Source organism: Melozone crissalis, unplaced genomic scaffold (genome assembly GCF_028551555.1).
Source record: "Melozone crissalis strain CALT ecotype California unplaced genomic scaffold, PUWL_Pcris_2 ptg000061l_1, whole genome shotgun sequence".
NCBI lineage: Eukaryota > Metazoa > Chordata > Aves > Passeriformes > Passerellidae > Melozone > Melozone crissalis.
Genome location: NW_026535839.1, coordinates 8,923,210 through 8,940,990, shown reverse-complemented (window position 1 = coordinate 8,940,990; position 17,781 = coordinate 8,923,210). Strand labels below are relative to the sequence as shown.

At 47.2% G+C, this 17,781-nt stretch overlaps 1 protein-coding gene across 1 annotated transcript; it reads left to right on the top strand.

Moving 5' to 3' along the window:
* The first annotated feature begins 2,552 nt into the window (after positions 1-2,552).
* On the top strand, positions 2,553-14,701 carry SLC25A48 (solute carrier family 25 member 48). Its single transcript, XM_054288133.1, has 7 exons — positions 2,553-2,598; positions 4,709-4,752; positions 8,516-8,587; positions 9,229-9,481; positions 10,676-10,924; positions 12,124-12,257; positions 14,579-14,701. Exons 1-7 carry the CDS (start codon positions 2,553-2,555, stop codon positions 14,699-14,701), a joined length of 921 nt encoding a protein of 306 aa, XP_054144108.1.
* The last annotated feature ends 3,080 nt before the right edge of the window (positions 14,702-17,781 follow it).

The following is a 17,781-nucleotide window of genomic DNA, read 5'->3' as shown; positions in this document are numbered from 1 at the left end:
GGTGGAGGTGTGTGCACAGCTCTGCACAAACAGAGCTGTATTTGACAGCAGCAGGTGGAGATAAGAGCCCCAAGCTTTTCGATGTGGCAGCATGCTGGAAGGAGTCCTGAGAGTAAAGATGCCACTGCTCAAAAGGAGCTTTGCTTTAGTGGTCCCAGTTTGGTAAAAATCACAGAATGAGAGAATCCTAGAACAGTTTGGGTTGGATGGGAACATTAAAACTCATCCAGTTCCAACCTGCCTGCCAGGCAGGGACACCTTCCACAAGGCCAGGCTGCTCCAAGCAGCAGAAGGAGCTGCAGCACGGGTTCACCTGTGCATAACCAGAGAGGTGCCTCAGCCTGGCTGGGAGACACTCGCCTGCTCCCATCCCACAGCTGGCACCAAGGATAAACCCTCTGAGTGTCTTCAGGGACAAACACCCCCTCATCAAGCACAGAGGAGCAGGGCAAACACTGCCTGTCCTGGCTTGCCCACGCTGGGATCACCCACAGGTTTGTGGGCACTGCTGTCAGCAGGAGCATCCTGCACCCCTGGGTGTGTCCTGAGCTGCAAGGGCATCTCCCTCCAGCCTGCCCCAGCCTCCTCCTCCAGGCCAGGAGTTTTTAGAGTAAACTCTCCATAACACGTGGTTTCAGCTCCAGGTTCAGTGTTGCACAAAGATCGTGTCCAGTATTTTCCCTGAGTTAGCAGATGTTCTGAATTTGTCATGGAAATGTGTTACTCCCAGTTAAAGAGAATTCATATGATTAATGATTAATGTGCTGTCTGAATAATTACCTCATTCAGCCAGCTTTTCTTCTGGTTGTGCAAGAAAACGTGCATGAAAAATGAGGACAAAACCCTTTTTCTGTGTTAGTGTATATGTGGAATAATATTTCTTCTAAAAAGAAGAAAGCAAGTTTAAGAAATCAAATAACTGACAAGTTTCCACAGTGCTTGTGCACACATGTTCTCTCCAACATTTATCCAGGACCACAGTTCCCCTCAAAATTCATTAGAGACATGGTGCTTCAGGAAAACCTTCCTCAGGAAGAATGAGCATTGTTATATGCATTGAAAAATCTAAAGTTTCAGGTGTAGATTATCTGAGCTGATAACCATGCACACAATATTAAATTTCTATAAGCAATTTCTAGACAAAAGCCCCCTTCAGCCAAGTCAGTGATAAGGTTTCCTGTGTATATGTGCATGCACATAAGGGAACATTGTTTTAAGACCTTTTCTGTGGAATATATAATTTAGCAATGGAAATACCAATTTTTTAAGGAAAAAATTTAAATATTTATATTTTCAGCCAGTATTTTGGCATTCAGGATTTCTTGCTCTTACCAACATTTTCTATAGTTACCAGAACATGCAGACAAAATACATTTCAAGAAAATCCAACCTTGCAGCAAACCTGGTGCCAATCTTGTCAGAAAGCCTCCAAAACTGACCCATGGAACTGCCACCTACAGAAATCTAGCCTAGACAGAATAAAATTTCTTTTGGGCTGTGGTATAAACCTCAGCCAGATCCATGTGTACAGTGGCCAAGGGCCAAGTCATCTTTTTGGGAGCAGTCATGCCCCTGAAGTGCAAGAGGACATTTCTGATGGAGCTGGTGAGCACAAGGAGAGCTGGTTGAGGATGGTGAGCAGGTCCTGTGCTGAGTGGCCAGGTGCTGTTTGGGTGTAAAATATCAGATTTACTGTTTGAAAATGCCATAGAGGAAGCACAACAGCCAGACTGGGCTCAAGGTCAGGTATTGGTGATTCAAGAGAGGGAGCTCAGCCTGCAGCCCCAGTCAGAAAGGCATGTTAGGAATCCCCAGAAATGGGGTTGAGATCAAAACAGAAAATATTCTGCTGAGTGGTTCTTTCCTATCACTTCTGGCTCTGGCTGCACAGTTGAAAGACTTTAGACAAAAATGGTTGAGGAGGGTGAAAAGGAGTGTCTTGCATGAAAGCAGAATATGCCAGATCTGGAATCTTGACTCTGGAAAAGACAGGAAAAAGGGAGAAGCGTGTAACAGATGTATAAGAAAATTGTGAATACATTGTAGAAGGAATCATTCGGGAGGCTAATTGTTCATTGCTCCCCAAAATACAGAAATTGAGGTTATCTCCTGGAAAGATTATAAAGAAATTGGAGTTATCTCCTGGAAAGATCATACAAAAATTGGGCGTATCTCCTCAAACGATGACCCAGTCATTCCAATGAAGGGAACGGAGATATTTTTCCAACTGATTACGGGTGCAACACTCTTTATCTCTGCACTTCCATCTCCAATTCGAGAGCGTACATGACCTTCCCACATCCCTACCTTTCCCCCGTCCCCGCTGCCCTGCCAAGGAGCGATGCTGCTGCTGCTCCCGCCCCGGGTGATGCCGAGCCCGGCCTGCCCCGGTCCCTCCCCGCCCGGCCGGGCGGTGTCCCCGGCCCCTTTAAGCCGCGGTGTGTGATGTCACAGCGCTTGGAAGCCGCGGGCGCGGAACGCGGAGCGCTCGGAGCCCGTGGGGAGCCCGCGGGGACCCCCTGCCCGCCGGGAGCCGGCCCCGCCGGACGGGCATGGGGAGCCTCCAGCTGCAGGACTTCGTGGCGGGCTTGGTGGGCGGTGAGTGATGCCGAGAGCGCGGCTGGGGAGGCGGCGAGGGGCGCACGGCGGGGGCACCCGGGATAAAACCCCCGGGGATAAAACTCTCCTGGGATAAAACCCTCTGGGGATAAAACCCTCCGGGGATAAAACCCTCCGCTCCGGGGATAAAACCCTCCGCTCCGGGGGTAAAACCCTCCGGGGATAAAACCCTCCGCTCCGGGGGTAAAACCCTCCGGGGGTAAAACCCTCTGTGGATAAAACCCTCCTGGGATAAAACCCCCGGTAAAAAAAATCCCCCGATGATAAATCCCCCCGCTCCGGGGATAAAACCCTCAGGTGATAAAACCCCCAGGGATAAAATCCTCCGGGCATAAAACCCCCCAGGGATAAAACCCTCCGGTGGTAAAAGCCCCCGGGGATAAAACCCTCCGCTATGGACATAAAAACCTCCGGGGATAAACCTCTCCGGGTCACCCACGGTCTGCTGTGTCTCTGCCCGGCGTCTCCCAGCTTTGCTTTGCTTTGCTACACAAGTGCGGTTTAATCCCACTTCCATGGGCGGGATGGTTCAAGTTTATTCAAGTTTATTAAAATTCAAGTTTAGAACTTGTGATGCTGCTGTGCAGGGCTGGCTTGCAGAGGCCCCCGCACGCCCCCAGCCCGGGGCTCCCCGTGTCCCCATCCCCCGGGAAGGCACTGCAGGTTCCTCACCCCGCCACTGGGCTGATGGACACGGCAGGGATTGATCCCGTCTGCCGGGAATTCCGATGGCAAACACCGGGAAACTGAAAGAAAAGGAAGGCAAACGACCCACAGAGGCGTCAGTGATGGGCCAAGGTTCACAGAACTGAGATGCCAGCTGAGAGGGCGACTGGCTCTGCTGCCCCTGGGGCTGCAGCAGGACAGGGTCACCAGCCACCACAGAGCAAACCTCTGCTCAGGTCACCCTTCAGACCCCACACAGGAGCAGGGTGAGAGGTGGCTCACAGGTGTCCTGCCAGATGAGGCTAATAAATTAGCAGACTAAAAAACCCAAAACCTCTGCCAAAAGTTTGCGTGAGCAGCTGATTTTTTGCTCTCTGTAGGCTGTGGTTGCTCTCTCTGCCCCGCTGCCCTGTGCTGTTGCTGCACACCTCTGGCAGTGGGACAGGATGTCCTGGAGGTGAGCCAGAGCTCTGCTGCAGTGACAGATGAGAGTTTTCATTCATAGCACTTGACCATGGGTGGTCCCAGGTCTGGGAGGAGAGAGGGCATTTTTTAACACGTTTTTAGAAAAGTCATAATTTCTTGACAAAGAACATGATGCTCTTTTCAGTACCAATCCACTATGAGTGAGAAATTATATGTAGTGCCCAAAGCACCTGTGAGCACTGGTTTGCACAGAGATTTGCTGGTGAGGAAGCATTACAATTTACCCAGTCTTCACAAGCCCTAAAACCTGACAGTGTTCTTTGCAACAAAGACACAAAACCATATCCTGGCCATGGCACACAGGTGTTCCATTCTTCTGGAGAGGAGGGAAACCAAACTGTGCTCTGTGTTGCCACGAGAGCTCCTGGTAGTGAGTGGTGTGAGTAGGTGGGTGAAAGGTAAGAGAATATGGGCCAATTTCACCCCCGAGAACCACGGGGAGGAAGGCAGGATGGCACTGGACAGTTCTGTGCAGAGCAGGATCCTCTGTACCTGAATCCTCTCTGATTGGTATCTCTATAAACTGCTCCTAAAACAGCAAAGGAGGAGGAACTTGCAGGACCCATTAGGAGTCAGCTAATGGGACCAGGACATCACTCTGAGCCAGGAGAAAGCACTGTCTTGTGTTGGACAGGAATCTCACCATTCTGAGGCTAAACATTTGTGTGAGCTTTCAGAAGTGCAAAAGGGTTGGTCCTGGACAAGATATACAAACATGAGTTCTCCTTCTCTAGTGCCTTTGAGAGCTGAAGGGGTCCAGGAGAGTGTACACAGAAAAGTGTGTAAGCTCAGCTTTTAGCTGTTGTCAGGGAAGGGGCATCCTGCTGGTCATTGCTTTTACAACTGTTCCTATGGAAATATCTGCTCTAAACCCATTGCATCCTCTCCTGCCACAAAAGCTTCAGTGTTGTGCATAATACTTTGCTTTCATCCCCAGGAATCGCCAGTGTGGTTGCGGGCCATCCCCTGGACACGGTCAAGGTAAAACACTTTGAGCTGTGTTCACATGTCACCACCCAAACCCCCACCAATTCAGACCTTCTCTCTAGCTGATGCCTCAATGAACCTTCACTTATCCCAGAAGGGAATTTGGAATGTTTTCACAGACTTTCTTCCTGTCCCAGGCTCATTTTGAATGAGAAACTAAAAGAACTGACTGATATGTGCAAGTTCCTCTGTGAAGAATTAATGCTGAAAATTAACCTGGCCTTCCTTAATGTGTGGTTCACTGAACAGTTCTGGCAATGTTTTATTGAACTTTGCCACATCTAGTATTCAAAGGGCAATGAGGGCGCTGTATTAGTTTTGCTGCAGGCACATTTTCATGTTTTCCTAGTGCTGGTAATGCTGGAAGGGCAGAGTTCTGAAATTGTTACCCCAGGGCTGTGACACAGTGTTTATGATTCCCTCATGATAATTATTGCTCCAATGGAAGGATTTAGAGAAGTAAGAAGGTATTTGTCAGCACGGTGCAGACAAGCCCATGCACATACCAGTGCATCCTGTTCAATCAAGCTGACCATCCCTACTGCTGCACAGACAGGGAGGAGGATCCTGCTCCTTTCTTTTTTTGTCCAGGCATTTCTGGGCAGCTTTCATCATTTTAGCTTCTCTGCCCTTGTTGGGGTTGTTCAGCCTGAAGAATAGAAGGCTACAAAGAAATTTTATTGTGGCCTTCTTGTACTTGAAGGGGGTCTGAAATAAAACCAGGATTTTTAGCACGGCCCATTGTGATAGGACAAAGGATACTGGTTTTAAACAGAAAGAGAGATTTAGATTAGATATAAGGAAGTCCTATACAAAAAAGGTGGTAAAACACAGGCACAGGCTGGCAGAGAGGTGGGGAGATGGCCATCCCTGGAAACATTCCCGGGCAGGATGGATGGGGCTCTGAGCAACCTGGTCTGATTGGAGATGTCCCTGCTCACCACAAGGAGGTTGAACGAGGTGGCCTTCAAAGATCCCTTTCAACTCAAAATTTCCAGCAATTCTGTGACTCTGTGTTCCCTGCTCTGGTTGAAGCCTGGCTCTGGCGCCAGGCAGGGCTGCCAGCTGTGGCAAACCCAGCTGTGGTCATGTTTGCAGCCTCCACCCTTTGGAGGGTGATGCCAAGGAGGCAGGGCCCAGCATGGGCCACACCACATCCCTTCCCAGCATCACATCCATCCCTTGCACACACCAGGCTCTCCTGGGATGATCAGAGATGCCCAGCCAGCCCCATCCTTCCTGAGCTGCTAAAGTGATACCAGCCCCAAGGGCATCCCTGTGCCAAGGTGGTGCAGACCCCACATGGGAAAGCCACAAGGCTGCCCACAGCACCCAGCCATGGGCAGGGCAGCAAAGGCAGGCTCTGCCCAGCACTGCCAAGGCAATCCCCATCTCAGGCTGGTGCCCATGGCATCACTGCCTGGCCTGGGGGAGTTTGGCTATGGGAATCCTGCTTGGAAACATCGAGTTTGGATGCCAGGAAAGAGCAAGCCCATCCTTCAGTGGTTCTAAAGACAACTGTCAGGCTGCCCCCTCTTGCTCTTGGCTTTGGGCAAGGCTTTGCCTTGGGAATACCAAGTAGGCAGACTTGTTATGTTCCAAATTCAGGAGCAGGAAAGGGGAAAAGAGAGTTTTTACACAGCACTAGGCCAGCAAAGGGGCTGCTCAGCAGGATCTGCAGCCTCCATGGGATCAGGTGTCTTTCCCCATTGGGGGAGGAGGCAGGACTGAGTGCAAGGCTCTGTGGGGTAAGTGGCATCTACACCACACTTCCCATCAAGTCACCTCTTCCCCCTTCAGCCACGTCTTCCCATCAAACCCCAGCAGCTGTTTTTTCCTACGTCCTTGCAAAACTCCAAAATTTGTGCCTTTACTCACTTTCATCCTACCCACTGCATTCATTTTCCCAGAACTTTCTTTAGCTTCTGGGTGTCACCCAAGAGCCCTATCTAATCAAAACACAACACAAAGGAGAACTTTGCAGAGGTATATCCATGCTGGTGGTAGCTGGCTTTGTCACAGATGCCAGCAGGGATTTCAGTGCTGGGTGTTAACAGATTAGCTAAGGGACGTGTGTGACAACCAGATTGTGAGAACACTCAGTTGCCCCCAGTTACTCAAAAAATATATTAACTTGAACTTCTAAATACCTGGTTACTGAGTAAAAGGAAAAAAAAAAAACCAAAACCAAAAAACAAGCCCAGGGAGGCGAAGTGGAAATGTCTGGGTTAAGATGAACCCAGGGCTGGGCACTGGGGTCAGCTTGTCCTGGGTCACTCTGGTGTAACCACCTTCCCTGTCCCCCCAGCCCTGCTATCCCAGTGTGAGTCACAGTGTGCCCAGTGTGCACCCGTGGCCTGAGCCTGCCCACATTGCACAACGTGTGCTGCTGAGCCAGGGCAGCAGCCTCATGTACCAGCTTGTTCTGAGTGCTCAGGAAATATTCTGCTGTGGCTGCTGCTTCCCTGTGGCCTCCGGCCAGGCCTGGAGTGGAGCAGGGATGCTCCATGTGTGCAAAGAGCTGCATGGAGCCACCCCGGGTGAGGGGTGAGCCTGGGCTGAGGGTGAACTCAGACTTTGGTCCCTCCTGCTCCTGCCAGGGTCCCACGGCAGCACTGGCAGCCTCGTGCAGGGCTCTGGGCCAAGTGATTGTAGAATCCAACCTGCTGTTTGCCATCCAGAAGCTCCCACCAGCCATGAACTCTGGCAGACACACATTCCCTTGGGTGTTAAATTCCCAAATAATTTCCTGCTTCACTCTGGTGTAAATCAGGGCTGAGCCAGTGGATGGGATTGGACACCATCCCCCCAGCACAGGTTGGCAGTGTCCCTTCAGCCTTCATTGCTAGCAGCAGTGCTGATAAATACAGTCAGAAACGTCCCAATTTCCTAAAAACATTCCTGATGGAGTATGTGTGTCTTTCTATAACAAATGAGCTCTGGCCTCAGCCAAGATGAAGCCTGAGGTGCTGTGAAATGAGCAGTGTTTCCATTTCCTTGCACACCTCTAAGCCCAAAAAATGCATCCCTTGTTAGGATGTTTCTAGAGCAACCTTGTGAGCAGCTGGAATGAAAGATGATCTAAATACATACATATGAGAAGGGAAATGCCTAATCCTGTGGGCTTTGTTGTGACCTATGTGCCATTTCTTACATCTCTTGGAAGGTGTATAACCAATTTCCTTTTCAGAAGTAAAATGTCTTTATTTGAAATTGTATAAAACTGGTTTTGAGTGAAGCATGGAGAATTTCTGAGATGGAGCTGATTTATTTTAGCTCCTATTAGAATCTCTGTGTCTTAAAATCCACCTTGGAGCAGAAGGGCCCCAGAACTTTCTCAGGAGAGCTCACCTCTCCTCTCTTTGCAACACATCCCTGCCTTCCCTGAGAGTCTCCAAATGGAGAAGACCACACTAATCCAATTTCCACATCAATCAGGCCCTTGCCCGTGACAGCACTGCACACCAGCAGCCTGCTGTGCTGGGTCCGGGTGGCTGGTCCAGGCTGGAGAGCAATTTTTGACAGTCATTGATTCCAGATGCTGCAGAGAGCTTCAGGCTGTGAGATCCTGCTTAGCCTTGCTTCTGGCAAAGTTCAAGAGGGTGGATGCACATATATCTTATTTTATTGCTCAGTTCTCTTTACGACTAAGGAAGGACTTGCTCTCAAAGCAAAGTACACATTGTTTACATAGCATGAGCCTCCATTGGGCTGGAAACATAGGATTTTAATCACATTTTACAAATGTCTTTTGCAGACTCGTTTGCAAGCTGGACAAGGATATGGAAATACACTCAAGTGTGTTCTCACTGTGTACAGAAATGAGTCTGTAAGTACTTCATCATACATTAAATGTGCTGGTAGAAAGTGCAAGTCAATAAATAGATAAATATATAAAGCAATTGTACGAAATGCTGTTGACACCAGCAATTATATAAAGACCAATAAAGTTTATGCAATTAAGCCTGCAAATCCCTTCTCTTGCTTAACTCTAAGGCTAAGTCACCACTTGGTGACTCCTATAGGGAAAAGGGAGATCCCTGGCATGGAATGATCAGTGTCTCCACATGGGTTGCATCCGCAGTGACTCTTTTGCCTGATCTCATTGGCAGAGGTCACCAGAAGGATTTTGCTGACTTTGGTGAAGCCAGAACAAACACTGTCTATATGAGGCACTTCTACAGGGGTTCCTGTGCGTTCAGCCATAACCCATATTCTGCACAATCTTTATAAGCCTTTAGCAGCATGAACCAATTTCCTTTGCTCAGCATGTGCAAACAGTTGGTTCCAGGAGACATCTGCTACTTGGATTTGCATTTCATCCCTGACTATGGCAGGGGATTGGAAGGCGACAACTTCCCAAGTCCTTTCCGATCCAAACCATTGTGATTTCTAACCGGATAGACAAGCTGGGGTTTACCCTGCTCAGTCCTGCTCACTCTCCTAAGCCCTGCTCCCTTTCCTGGGTAGCTGACCGGCTTCTTCAAGGGCATGTCCTTCCCACTGGCCAGCATTGGCATCTACAGCTCGGTGGTGTTCGGGGTCTTCAGCAACACGCAGCGCTTCCTGAGCCAGCTCCGCCACGGGGACCCGGCCGCCGCGCCCTCGCTGGGCGACATGACCCTGGCCAGCCTCGTGGCGGGGGTCATCTCCGTGGGCATTGGCACCCCCGTGGAACTGGTCAAGATCAGGCTGCAGATGCAAACGCAGCCCTACACCAAAGGTAGGAAGCAAGAGTTCCGTCTTCCTGTCTCTGGAGGTCTTTGGTACGTGCGCAGAGCTTTACAATTTTGGGCAAGGCTGGGCTTTCTGCTGCCTTGTGCTGAAGCAGTTGGCCTAAAAGTTCTTCCTTTTGCCTGAGGATGGACCCCATCCTGCTCAGCTCAACCGAAGTGTTTTTACCGATGGCATTTTCTAGACAGTTGGGATGGAACATGAGACAGGTCTGCTCAAGACCAGAAGATGCAGAAATTGTGAGTCCCTGGCCTGTGGGGTCCCCCGTTGCAGTTTGATGTTTCAATAGTCCCCTGGAGATCCCAGCAGCATCACCATGGCTGCCAGTGGCAATACCAGCTCCCCATCTCGCTCTGCACACTCCCACATATATTTGCCCATAAACCTCTGTTATTCCACCCTTCTCTGTTCGAAAGCAGAAGTTTCCCATTTACATTTAAAAACCAACTTATTTCACACAGGGTGCCAGGTAGCCCAGGTGTGAGCAGGATGGGCCAGGAGGGGACACCAGCAGGATGGCAGTGGGTGGCTGTTCCCTGTCCACAAGGCAGAAGGGGCTGCCTCAGCTTTAGACAGCAGCTGAATTCCACTGCAGGCTGCCAGCATGAAGCACACCCCACCAGAGCACATGCACAGCCAAATGAAACATGGAGCACCTTCAGAGCTGAACAGCTTGGATTTCAGCATTTCACCTTTCTCACAATTACAGTTATGGCATTTAACTGTGAAATTTTTCTGTTGCTTTGATAAAACAATATTATGTCAATTTTTAAAGACTCCGTGCAACTTAGAAACCAAATGCCTTTTACAAAAACATCTTGGTCTGCATGGGCAGGGCCAGACTCTGAAGATGTTAAGGCTTTCAGAGATGTGACTTGGCATAAGTTGAAGTTAAAATCCATGAAAATTGGGCACATTGCCTTAAATTTATTTGGAAGTCTCACTGGGCACATACGTATTGGGAGGTATGCCATGCATCTAAGAAAAGTGTCTACATGTTTTCTGAAAATGGACCTAAATACTCTCTCCTAAAACATTTTCCCCATGTTATCTGCTGACCCCAGCAGAAGAAACTGGATGGCAGTGACTTCTAATCAATGGCAGTGGGCATTGGAGAGCAGTTCTGTAGCAATATATCTATTCCAACAGTTGTATCTTTTTTCTTTTTTTTTTTTTCCTGTAGCAAACATTAAACAAAATTCCACAGCTCCTGGATCTTCTGTGTACAGAGGCTCAATTCACTGCTTCAGGACAATCCTGCAGAAAGAGGGGATTCCAGGAATATACCGAGGCAATGTAGCAATGCTCCTGAGGGACGTCCCCGGGTACTGCGCCTATTTCGTCCCGTACGCAGTGTTCTGTGACTGGATAACCCCTCATGGAAGCATTGCTCCTAATCCCTTCGCCATCTGGATGGCAGGGGGTGTAGCAGGTAAGCACCTTTACTTCCTCACAGCGTTGGCAGAACAAGAGCAGGAAGGTTCTCGGGGCAGATAATGAGGGTGACTCAAGGGCCACTGCATCCTTGAGGAGCAGAGGACATGGGACTGAACCTTCCTTCCCCAGGGCTGGGCTCCCTGACACCACAGCTGCACTTTATGACTTGACAAACTTTACGGAAGTTGTGTTATCAGACCTTCCTTGGGCTCATTGTCAGCGAAGAGCAGAACAGACAGCGCCTTCATCTCCCTGGGTGCCTCAGGGCAGCCTGCCAAGCCCATTGCCAGGGATATGTGGTAGCCAGGATGCCTCCAGAAGAGGACTTCAACCTGCTGGCTGCCCACCAGGAGGGTGTGCACCTACCCACACCTAGCAGAAGCTCAGTTGACTGTTACTGATCTTTTTTCCACATGTACCCTTTCCAGTAAAACTGGCATGTGTGCCCCCACCATGTGGAAGGTCACCCCTACTCCCACTCCTCACTTCCTGGCCATTTCTAAATTGCAGATCCATAAAGGCAAGTCAATCCTTAGCTCAGGTAATGATAACAAAATGCCTTCTCCTCAAATAAAGAGGCCCCTGGTGCCTCTGGATGGTTTTTCTAGTGTGCCCCAACACTCACATAGGTCCAGACAAACTCTTGTCTGTCCAGCTGGACCATGGATTGCAGTCATGTACTGATCTTTGCAGAGGCAAACCATCCCACTCAGCTGCAGGCTGATCAATGGGAATAGGCATTTCCTTAAAGGTATGACAGGGTATCTCACTGTGTGGAGTCTAATCCTGGCTGCCTGAGATGCCCCTACCCATTTTTTGTATCCTCAGCTCACACTTTGCTTTACAATAGAATTATCAGAAGACTCAGTTTTCTCTGAAATCGCCCAAGCAGCAGCTCAGGCTCTTCCCATGGCATGTCCATGTTCCACCAGGAGCACAGCAGGAGATGCAGTTGCACCTGGAGAAGCCCCTCTTGGGTTGCCTGCATCTGATCAGCAGCATAACCTCCAAAATCTGAACACCTTCCAGAAACAGGGAACTTTCAGAAATACTGTTTCTGTGCCTGAGCAGGGTGAACGCCCTGAATGAAAATCACATTAATATGATGTGATAGATGTGAATTTCTGGGTTCACTGACCTTCAGGCAAGGAAGTATAGAGAAGGAATTATTCAAATACTTCTGCATTTTTCCAGGAGCTGTTTCCTGGGCAGTATGTACTCCAATGGATGTTGTGAAAAGTCGACTACAGGCAGATGGAGTTTATTCAAAGCAGTACAAAGGGACCATTGACTGCATATTGCAGAGCTACCAGAACGAGGGCTTAAAAGTAAGTGACATTTGAAGTTAAATCTGGTTATTAGGTATTTACTTGTCCATTGGAAAATACAGTGACTGTTAAAAACCTATCTGCAGTGTTGAGAGACAGCTAAAGCCAGCTAGTCCTAAGTTATTATTATGGCAGCAGGTAATTATCATGCAGATTCATTCTAAATCAAAATAGTGAGAGTTATAATACATGTTACATAATGAAGAAAGGAATGGCTGGAGGGGTCACACATTGCTGGCGTAATTAACTTCAAACAACATTTCATGTTAGTGCACTTAATCATGGATATAATTTGACTTATCATAAATCAGAGGTAGAAAGCCTTACCTCTGCGATTCTTCTGCAAAATGCAGAGGTCAAATGTTTCCCATTGACTTTGGTGTCATTAAACTGATTCCAGTGGGACTGTCCTGGCATTCTGGGTGTGCCTGTTCACCTTGGGCAATGCTTCAGTGGAACTAATGCTGCTTTTGCATTGCTTGCCCTCATTTTGCACCAAGGTGGAGTTGAATGTCAGCGTTCTTATATCAGAATTGCTTTCGTTTTAAACATGAAGAAGGGCTGCGTGCCAAATAACTTATCTCCCTTTTCTGACTTTGTCTGTTAGTGTAATAAAAGATATTTGTTCTACCTGGAAACTTTGCCTCAGTTAAAAGTGAATGGCAGAGAATAAGGGTTTGCAGCTTTATTGTGTTGCCAAGACATGGTTGTGGGAAGTAACGTCTTCTTGCTATTAAAATAAATTTGTATTTATCATCAGAACAGCATGGGGTCTCTTAGCTGCAAAGTGTTAATTTTCACATTCTAAGAGAAATGTAACAAGTTACAAACAGGAAAATATCCTGCAAAATCACAAGTCAGTGTGATTTCAATATTTGCCAACGTGCCACTATGTTATGCCAGCTGTCTCAGGAGCCTGTGGTCTGGTTCAGCTTTTGCCACTGAGTGAAGAAAGTCACATTCATGTGAAGCACAAGCATCTGGAGAGATGCTGAGGATTGTGCTTGGACAGTCAGATGGGGGTCAGGGTGCTAGGCTCTATGGCACCTGCCTGGTGCATTCCAGTTGGAGTGCACTTCCACAGCAGGGTGGCTGAAATGAGAATTTCCATGGGTTTTCCTTTCTCTCTCCATCCTCATCCTCTGCCCTCCTTGTCCTGCCCGAACTAACAACTAAAAGAGTTTTCTGGTAGAGTTCTGTACTTGTAGTTTTTCTGCTGTCCCATCTGGCACCTGCCCCAACGCCATTAGTAGGATTGAGTAATTATTTGACAGCAAGACTGGAACCTGCTCGCGCAAGGAAAATATTTTTAAATGTTGGGAGACTCACAACTGACAAATGGCAAACGCAGGGCTGGATGTTTTCATTCTGGGACAAAGGAACAGCATTCTCAGTGCTGGCAATAACTGCCTGATGTACACAAAGAAACAAAGCTACACCCTTGTCTTTCTCCACAGCCAGGTGTGTTCACTCAGATAAGAAAAATTTATGCCTCTGGGCTTTTCATCCTAAACCTTCACTGTTATTTAACTTGTGTGTCTCATGTTACTTTATGGATAATGCAAAAACATTGAATTTACTCCCAAAAATGCGTCTTTCCTAACAAAATAAAACATCCCAATAAATCAAATAATATCCTAAATGTCCCAATACTGCAATTTCACATTGCAAGCTTTATCTAAACTACGTCAACATATTTTGATTCTGTCTCAAGTCAGCACTATGCTTAGGATTTGTTGGACACAAGATATGATGGTGTTTAGTAGAGTTCAGTAATTTCAGGGCAAAAATTGGTTATATGCTTAAATCTAAGGGCTTCTGATGTTGGAGCCAAGATTTTTCATCTTTTTTTACAGTAGCTGTGGGAACTTTGCTGTTATAAAGCCTGGAAAGGGGTTTGATTGCTGATGTTCCTTTGCACATCTATTCTGAACTTGTGGTATTTAGATTAGTGACTTGTGGTGCTGAGCCTTGGTGGTTAATGGAGTGACTTTGTGAGAAGTAAGCCAGCAGAGATCCCTCCTGGAACCACCACATTGTGGGCAGACTCACCCCAAAGTAGAGAGTTTGTGCACACTGTCACACACGCCAGGGTGTGGTGTTTGTAGTGAGGAGCACCATGATGCCAAACCAGTGACTCTGCCACCGTGCTCCCCTTCCCCAGTGCAGACCTCAGCCAAGACCATATGGGAGCACATCTTCCAAGCAATCCCAAAAGATTTGGTCCTTGAGAATCCCAGCACGACTTCATTCAATGTTTTTGTTCTCTTCTTAAAACAGCCCATACATTCCTATCCTCTAACCTTGCTCATTCCCAACAGGTCTTTTTTAGGGGCCTCCTGGTCAATACAATAAGAGGATTCCCATCGAGTGCAGCCATGTTTCTTGGCTATGAACTTTGTCTCAAAGCAATGAAAGGATGGCAAAGTGAGACCAATCCCTAACTTCCAGGTCAGCACATAAGGACCTCTAGCTTTATTAAAATTACAGAATATTAATCTTTGAATCAAATAGAGTTGCAATTTTATAGATCCTCTGAAAGTTGCACAACTTACATGGGTATCTACACCTGAACAGCCAAACACAATTTGGGTCTGTGGGATTCAGAGCAGACTGCAAATGTGCCAACGGATTTTAGTTTCAGTTCACATCTCCTGGAGCTTCACTGTAATCTGTTCTGATTGTTGTGATTATTTTAATTCATATCAATCAGAAGTAAAAATTTGAAAGGAGATTATTCTCTAATATTTTATAAGTTTTGAAATATCATCTTTACTATAGTCGCTGCATAGTATTCTCTCCTCACTTGTTCCAGCCCCAAAAATATGAAATTAAGCTCTTTCAAAGTACCTTGACTATCAAGTCACTGTTTCACTCTTTCCTTCAGTAACGGAGTTGCATAAAGGAGCAGCATTATAAATATCTCATTAAAGAAACTTTTTTAGCAGCTAGATACTCAAGATTTTTCTTGGCCATCTTTGCTGTTTTCTGCAGTACTTCATAAATCTCCTTCTTTCTTATTTCAGAAGTGTTGCCAAGAAGACCAGAAAGTCTGCTGCCTTCCTGAGCCAGATCAGCAGCGTGGTGTTGGTGAGGGCTCAGCTGCTCTGACTGAAGACTCCCCTCCTGCACCTGCAGCACCTGCTGTGGACACGTGGTCCATGGAGCACGCCGAGAATCACACCAGCTCAACCAAACCCAAAGACTATTTCATTATCAAATCTCTCACTGTTGACTAAGAGCACCCTAGTAATTCTGGTGGTGGTGGTGGGCTTCTTCACCAATGGCATTTTTTGTACTGAACCAGGAAGAGAACTTGCCTTTCCCAAGGGATGTACCCAAGCCCAGCCCACCTCAAATCACCAAGGAAGTGTCTTTTGTACAACATGGTGTTAGAACACTCATCTTCTTTGGTGAAAAAGGAAAGGAGAAAATGGTGGGTACACAGGTGCTTTTTCTGGTAGCCAACAAATCCTAGCTCGCTTTCAGGTTCAAAGAAGTGGGTGACTCCTCCCATACAAACACGTGTGCTCTACAACACAGTTTGGCACAATTTAACACATTATCATGAAAAATGTAAAGGCTTTAAAAACTCCAGTCTGTTTTCCAAGGTGTAAATTAAATTGGGAAACAGGAGGATGTTAAATTCAGACACTAAGGTGCTTTTTTTTTTTAATACAGAAAACAATAAAACAAGTTTGAATTTCATATAGAAAGCTGCCTATTAATTTACACAGCTTGCCTGGTGCAGCTCTCCAGGGACTGGCTTGAGGTATCTCTTCAGACCCTCTGAGCTCCCTGGCATGATTTGCCAGCTGCCAAAACCTGCAGACAAAACTTTGCAGCCATGAGCAGACCATCACCAAAAGAAGTCTCTTTAGGACACAGCATGCTTGAGACCTCCAGCTCTTTGCTGGAATCCACTGAGACCACTGGGGCAGGCCCAGTCTCTCTTTGGTCTACCTCAGCATCTCAATTATTCCAAGATCTTTTACATCATGATTTTTTCTCTTTATGCTGTTAAATATCCTTATGATTTATTTTCTAAGCATGGAGCTTTTGATGCCAAAGCCCAAGGAGAACCAGCTTTGCTGTGACAGGAGGACTCTGGTGGCACTGGCAGGACAGGCCAAGGGGGCTCACATGCAGAGGGACACATGACACATGATAATCTAGGACAACACCTCATCTGGGAAATGTTCTAGAGGAACAGCTCGTCCTCTGGAGAAGAGCTCTGGGGGAAAAGCCCAGTGATTGCAGTTTCAGCAGATGCCTTCAAAACAAGGTTTCTGAAGACAATGTGGAGCAGATGTACAGCTTTCCCCCATAAAATGAGGAGAAAGAAAAAGAAACTCCTTCATCCTCTTCCCTGGATGAATGAGGGAATTGGTCACAACACCTGAAGATCACAGCAGAAAGTGCCTAAAACTTTGGGTCTGGAGCAGTACTTGGAAATGGGGACTAAAAACAAAACTGTGGGTACTTCCAGAACTGGCCTTAAAATGGGGAAGAAACAGCTGGTGTTGCCTCATCTCAAAAGGCTCACAGTGCCTTTGATCTTCTTTAGGATACCTGGAACAGTTTTTAATAAACAATATGGAAAAAATTGACGATCCTTCACACAAATATTTGTTGCTGGCTGCATTTAAGGATTCATCCTTTTCATGTTGCCATTTTACTGCATGTATGTAAAATATGTTTTTTAGATGGATAATATCATGTGTCTCCAGGGATAATACTTGGGCAGACTATTTTTTAATGCAAATAAATGGTGTGCTCATCTGCCTGCATAATGTAAAATGGATCATTAATGAATTAAACTGATGAGTTCACAACAAGCAGTGTATCTGCACGATCCTGCCCTCATGGTGTCCAGGTTTGATCTGTTCAGTGCTCTCTGGGTGTAAAGCCCTGACACCCACATAGGAGTTTCACAGTGATATTTCATGGCATTATTCATCCAATGAAACCAATTTTGAGATTGGAGCCCAGGATCTGCCTGGACAAATCTCCCGTGTAGCACACACCTGCCAGAAGGAGCTATCAGCGAGTGCCATGGGCAGCTTGGTGTGGAAAGGGAGCAGAGGGCAGAAAGTTATTCTAAATAATACAAATATACATGATATAAATATATATAACATAAATATAAAATCATGAAGATCAAGTGGGAAGTGAATACAAAGCTTTGGCCACTTGATGGCATCCTCATCCCTGGCAGGGCATGTGTGGCTCAGCGGAGCTGCCAAGCAATCCCTCTGTGTCTTGTCCATTCTGCTGCCCAACACACATTCCCTTCCCCATGGGCAGCCCCACACTGCACAGCCTCTGGATGATTTTGGGGTGGCCTTGCCCTGCCAAAGGCTGCCCTGGTCTGGCAGCACTGGAGGCAAGCCCTGGACACACTGGTTAATCAGTGCATCACACCATTAGCATTCACGAACCACAAAAGAAGCAAAGCAACTCCGGGCTAAGCACGAGGGTTTCAAGGGTGACAGCAGCACAGGTGAAGGAGATCCAGCTGCCT

Bases quoted from the DNA above. Each gene is read 5' to 3' on its own strand.
- SLC25A48 (XM_054288133.1), top strand. From the start codon at position 2,553: ATGGGGAGCCTCCAGCTGCAGGACTTCGTGGCGGGCTTGGTGGGCG. The intron at 2,599-4,708 runs GTGAGTGATGCC...TTTCATCCCCAG, and splicing joins CGTGGCGGGCTTGGTGGGCG to GAATCGCCAGTGTGGTTGCG. The intron at 4,753-8,515 runs GTAAAACACTTT...TGTCTTTTGCAG, and splicing joins ATCCCCTGGACACGGTCAAG to ACTCGTTTGCAAGCTGGACA.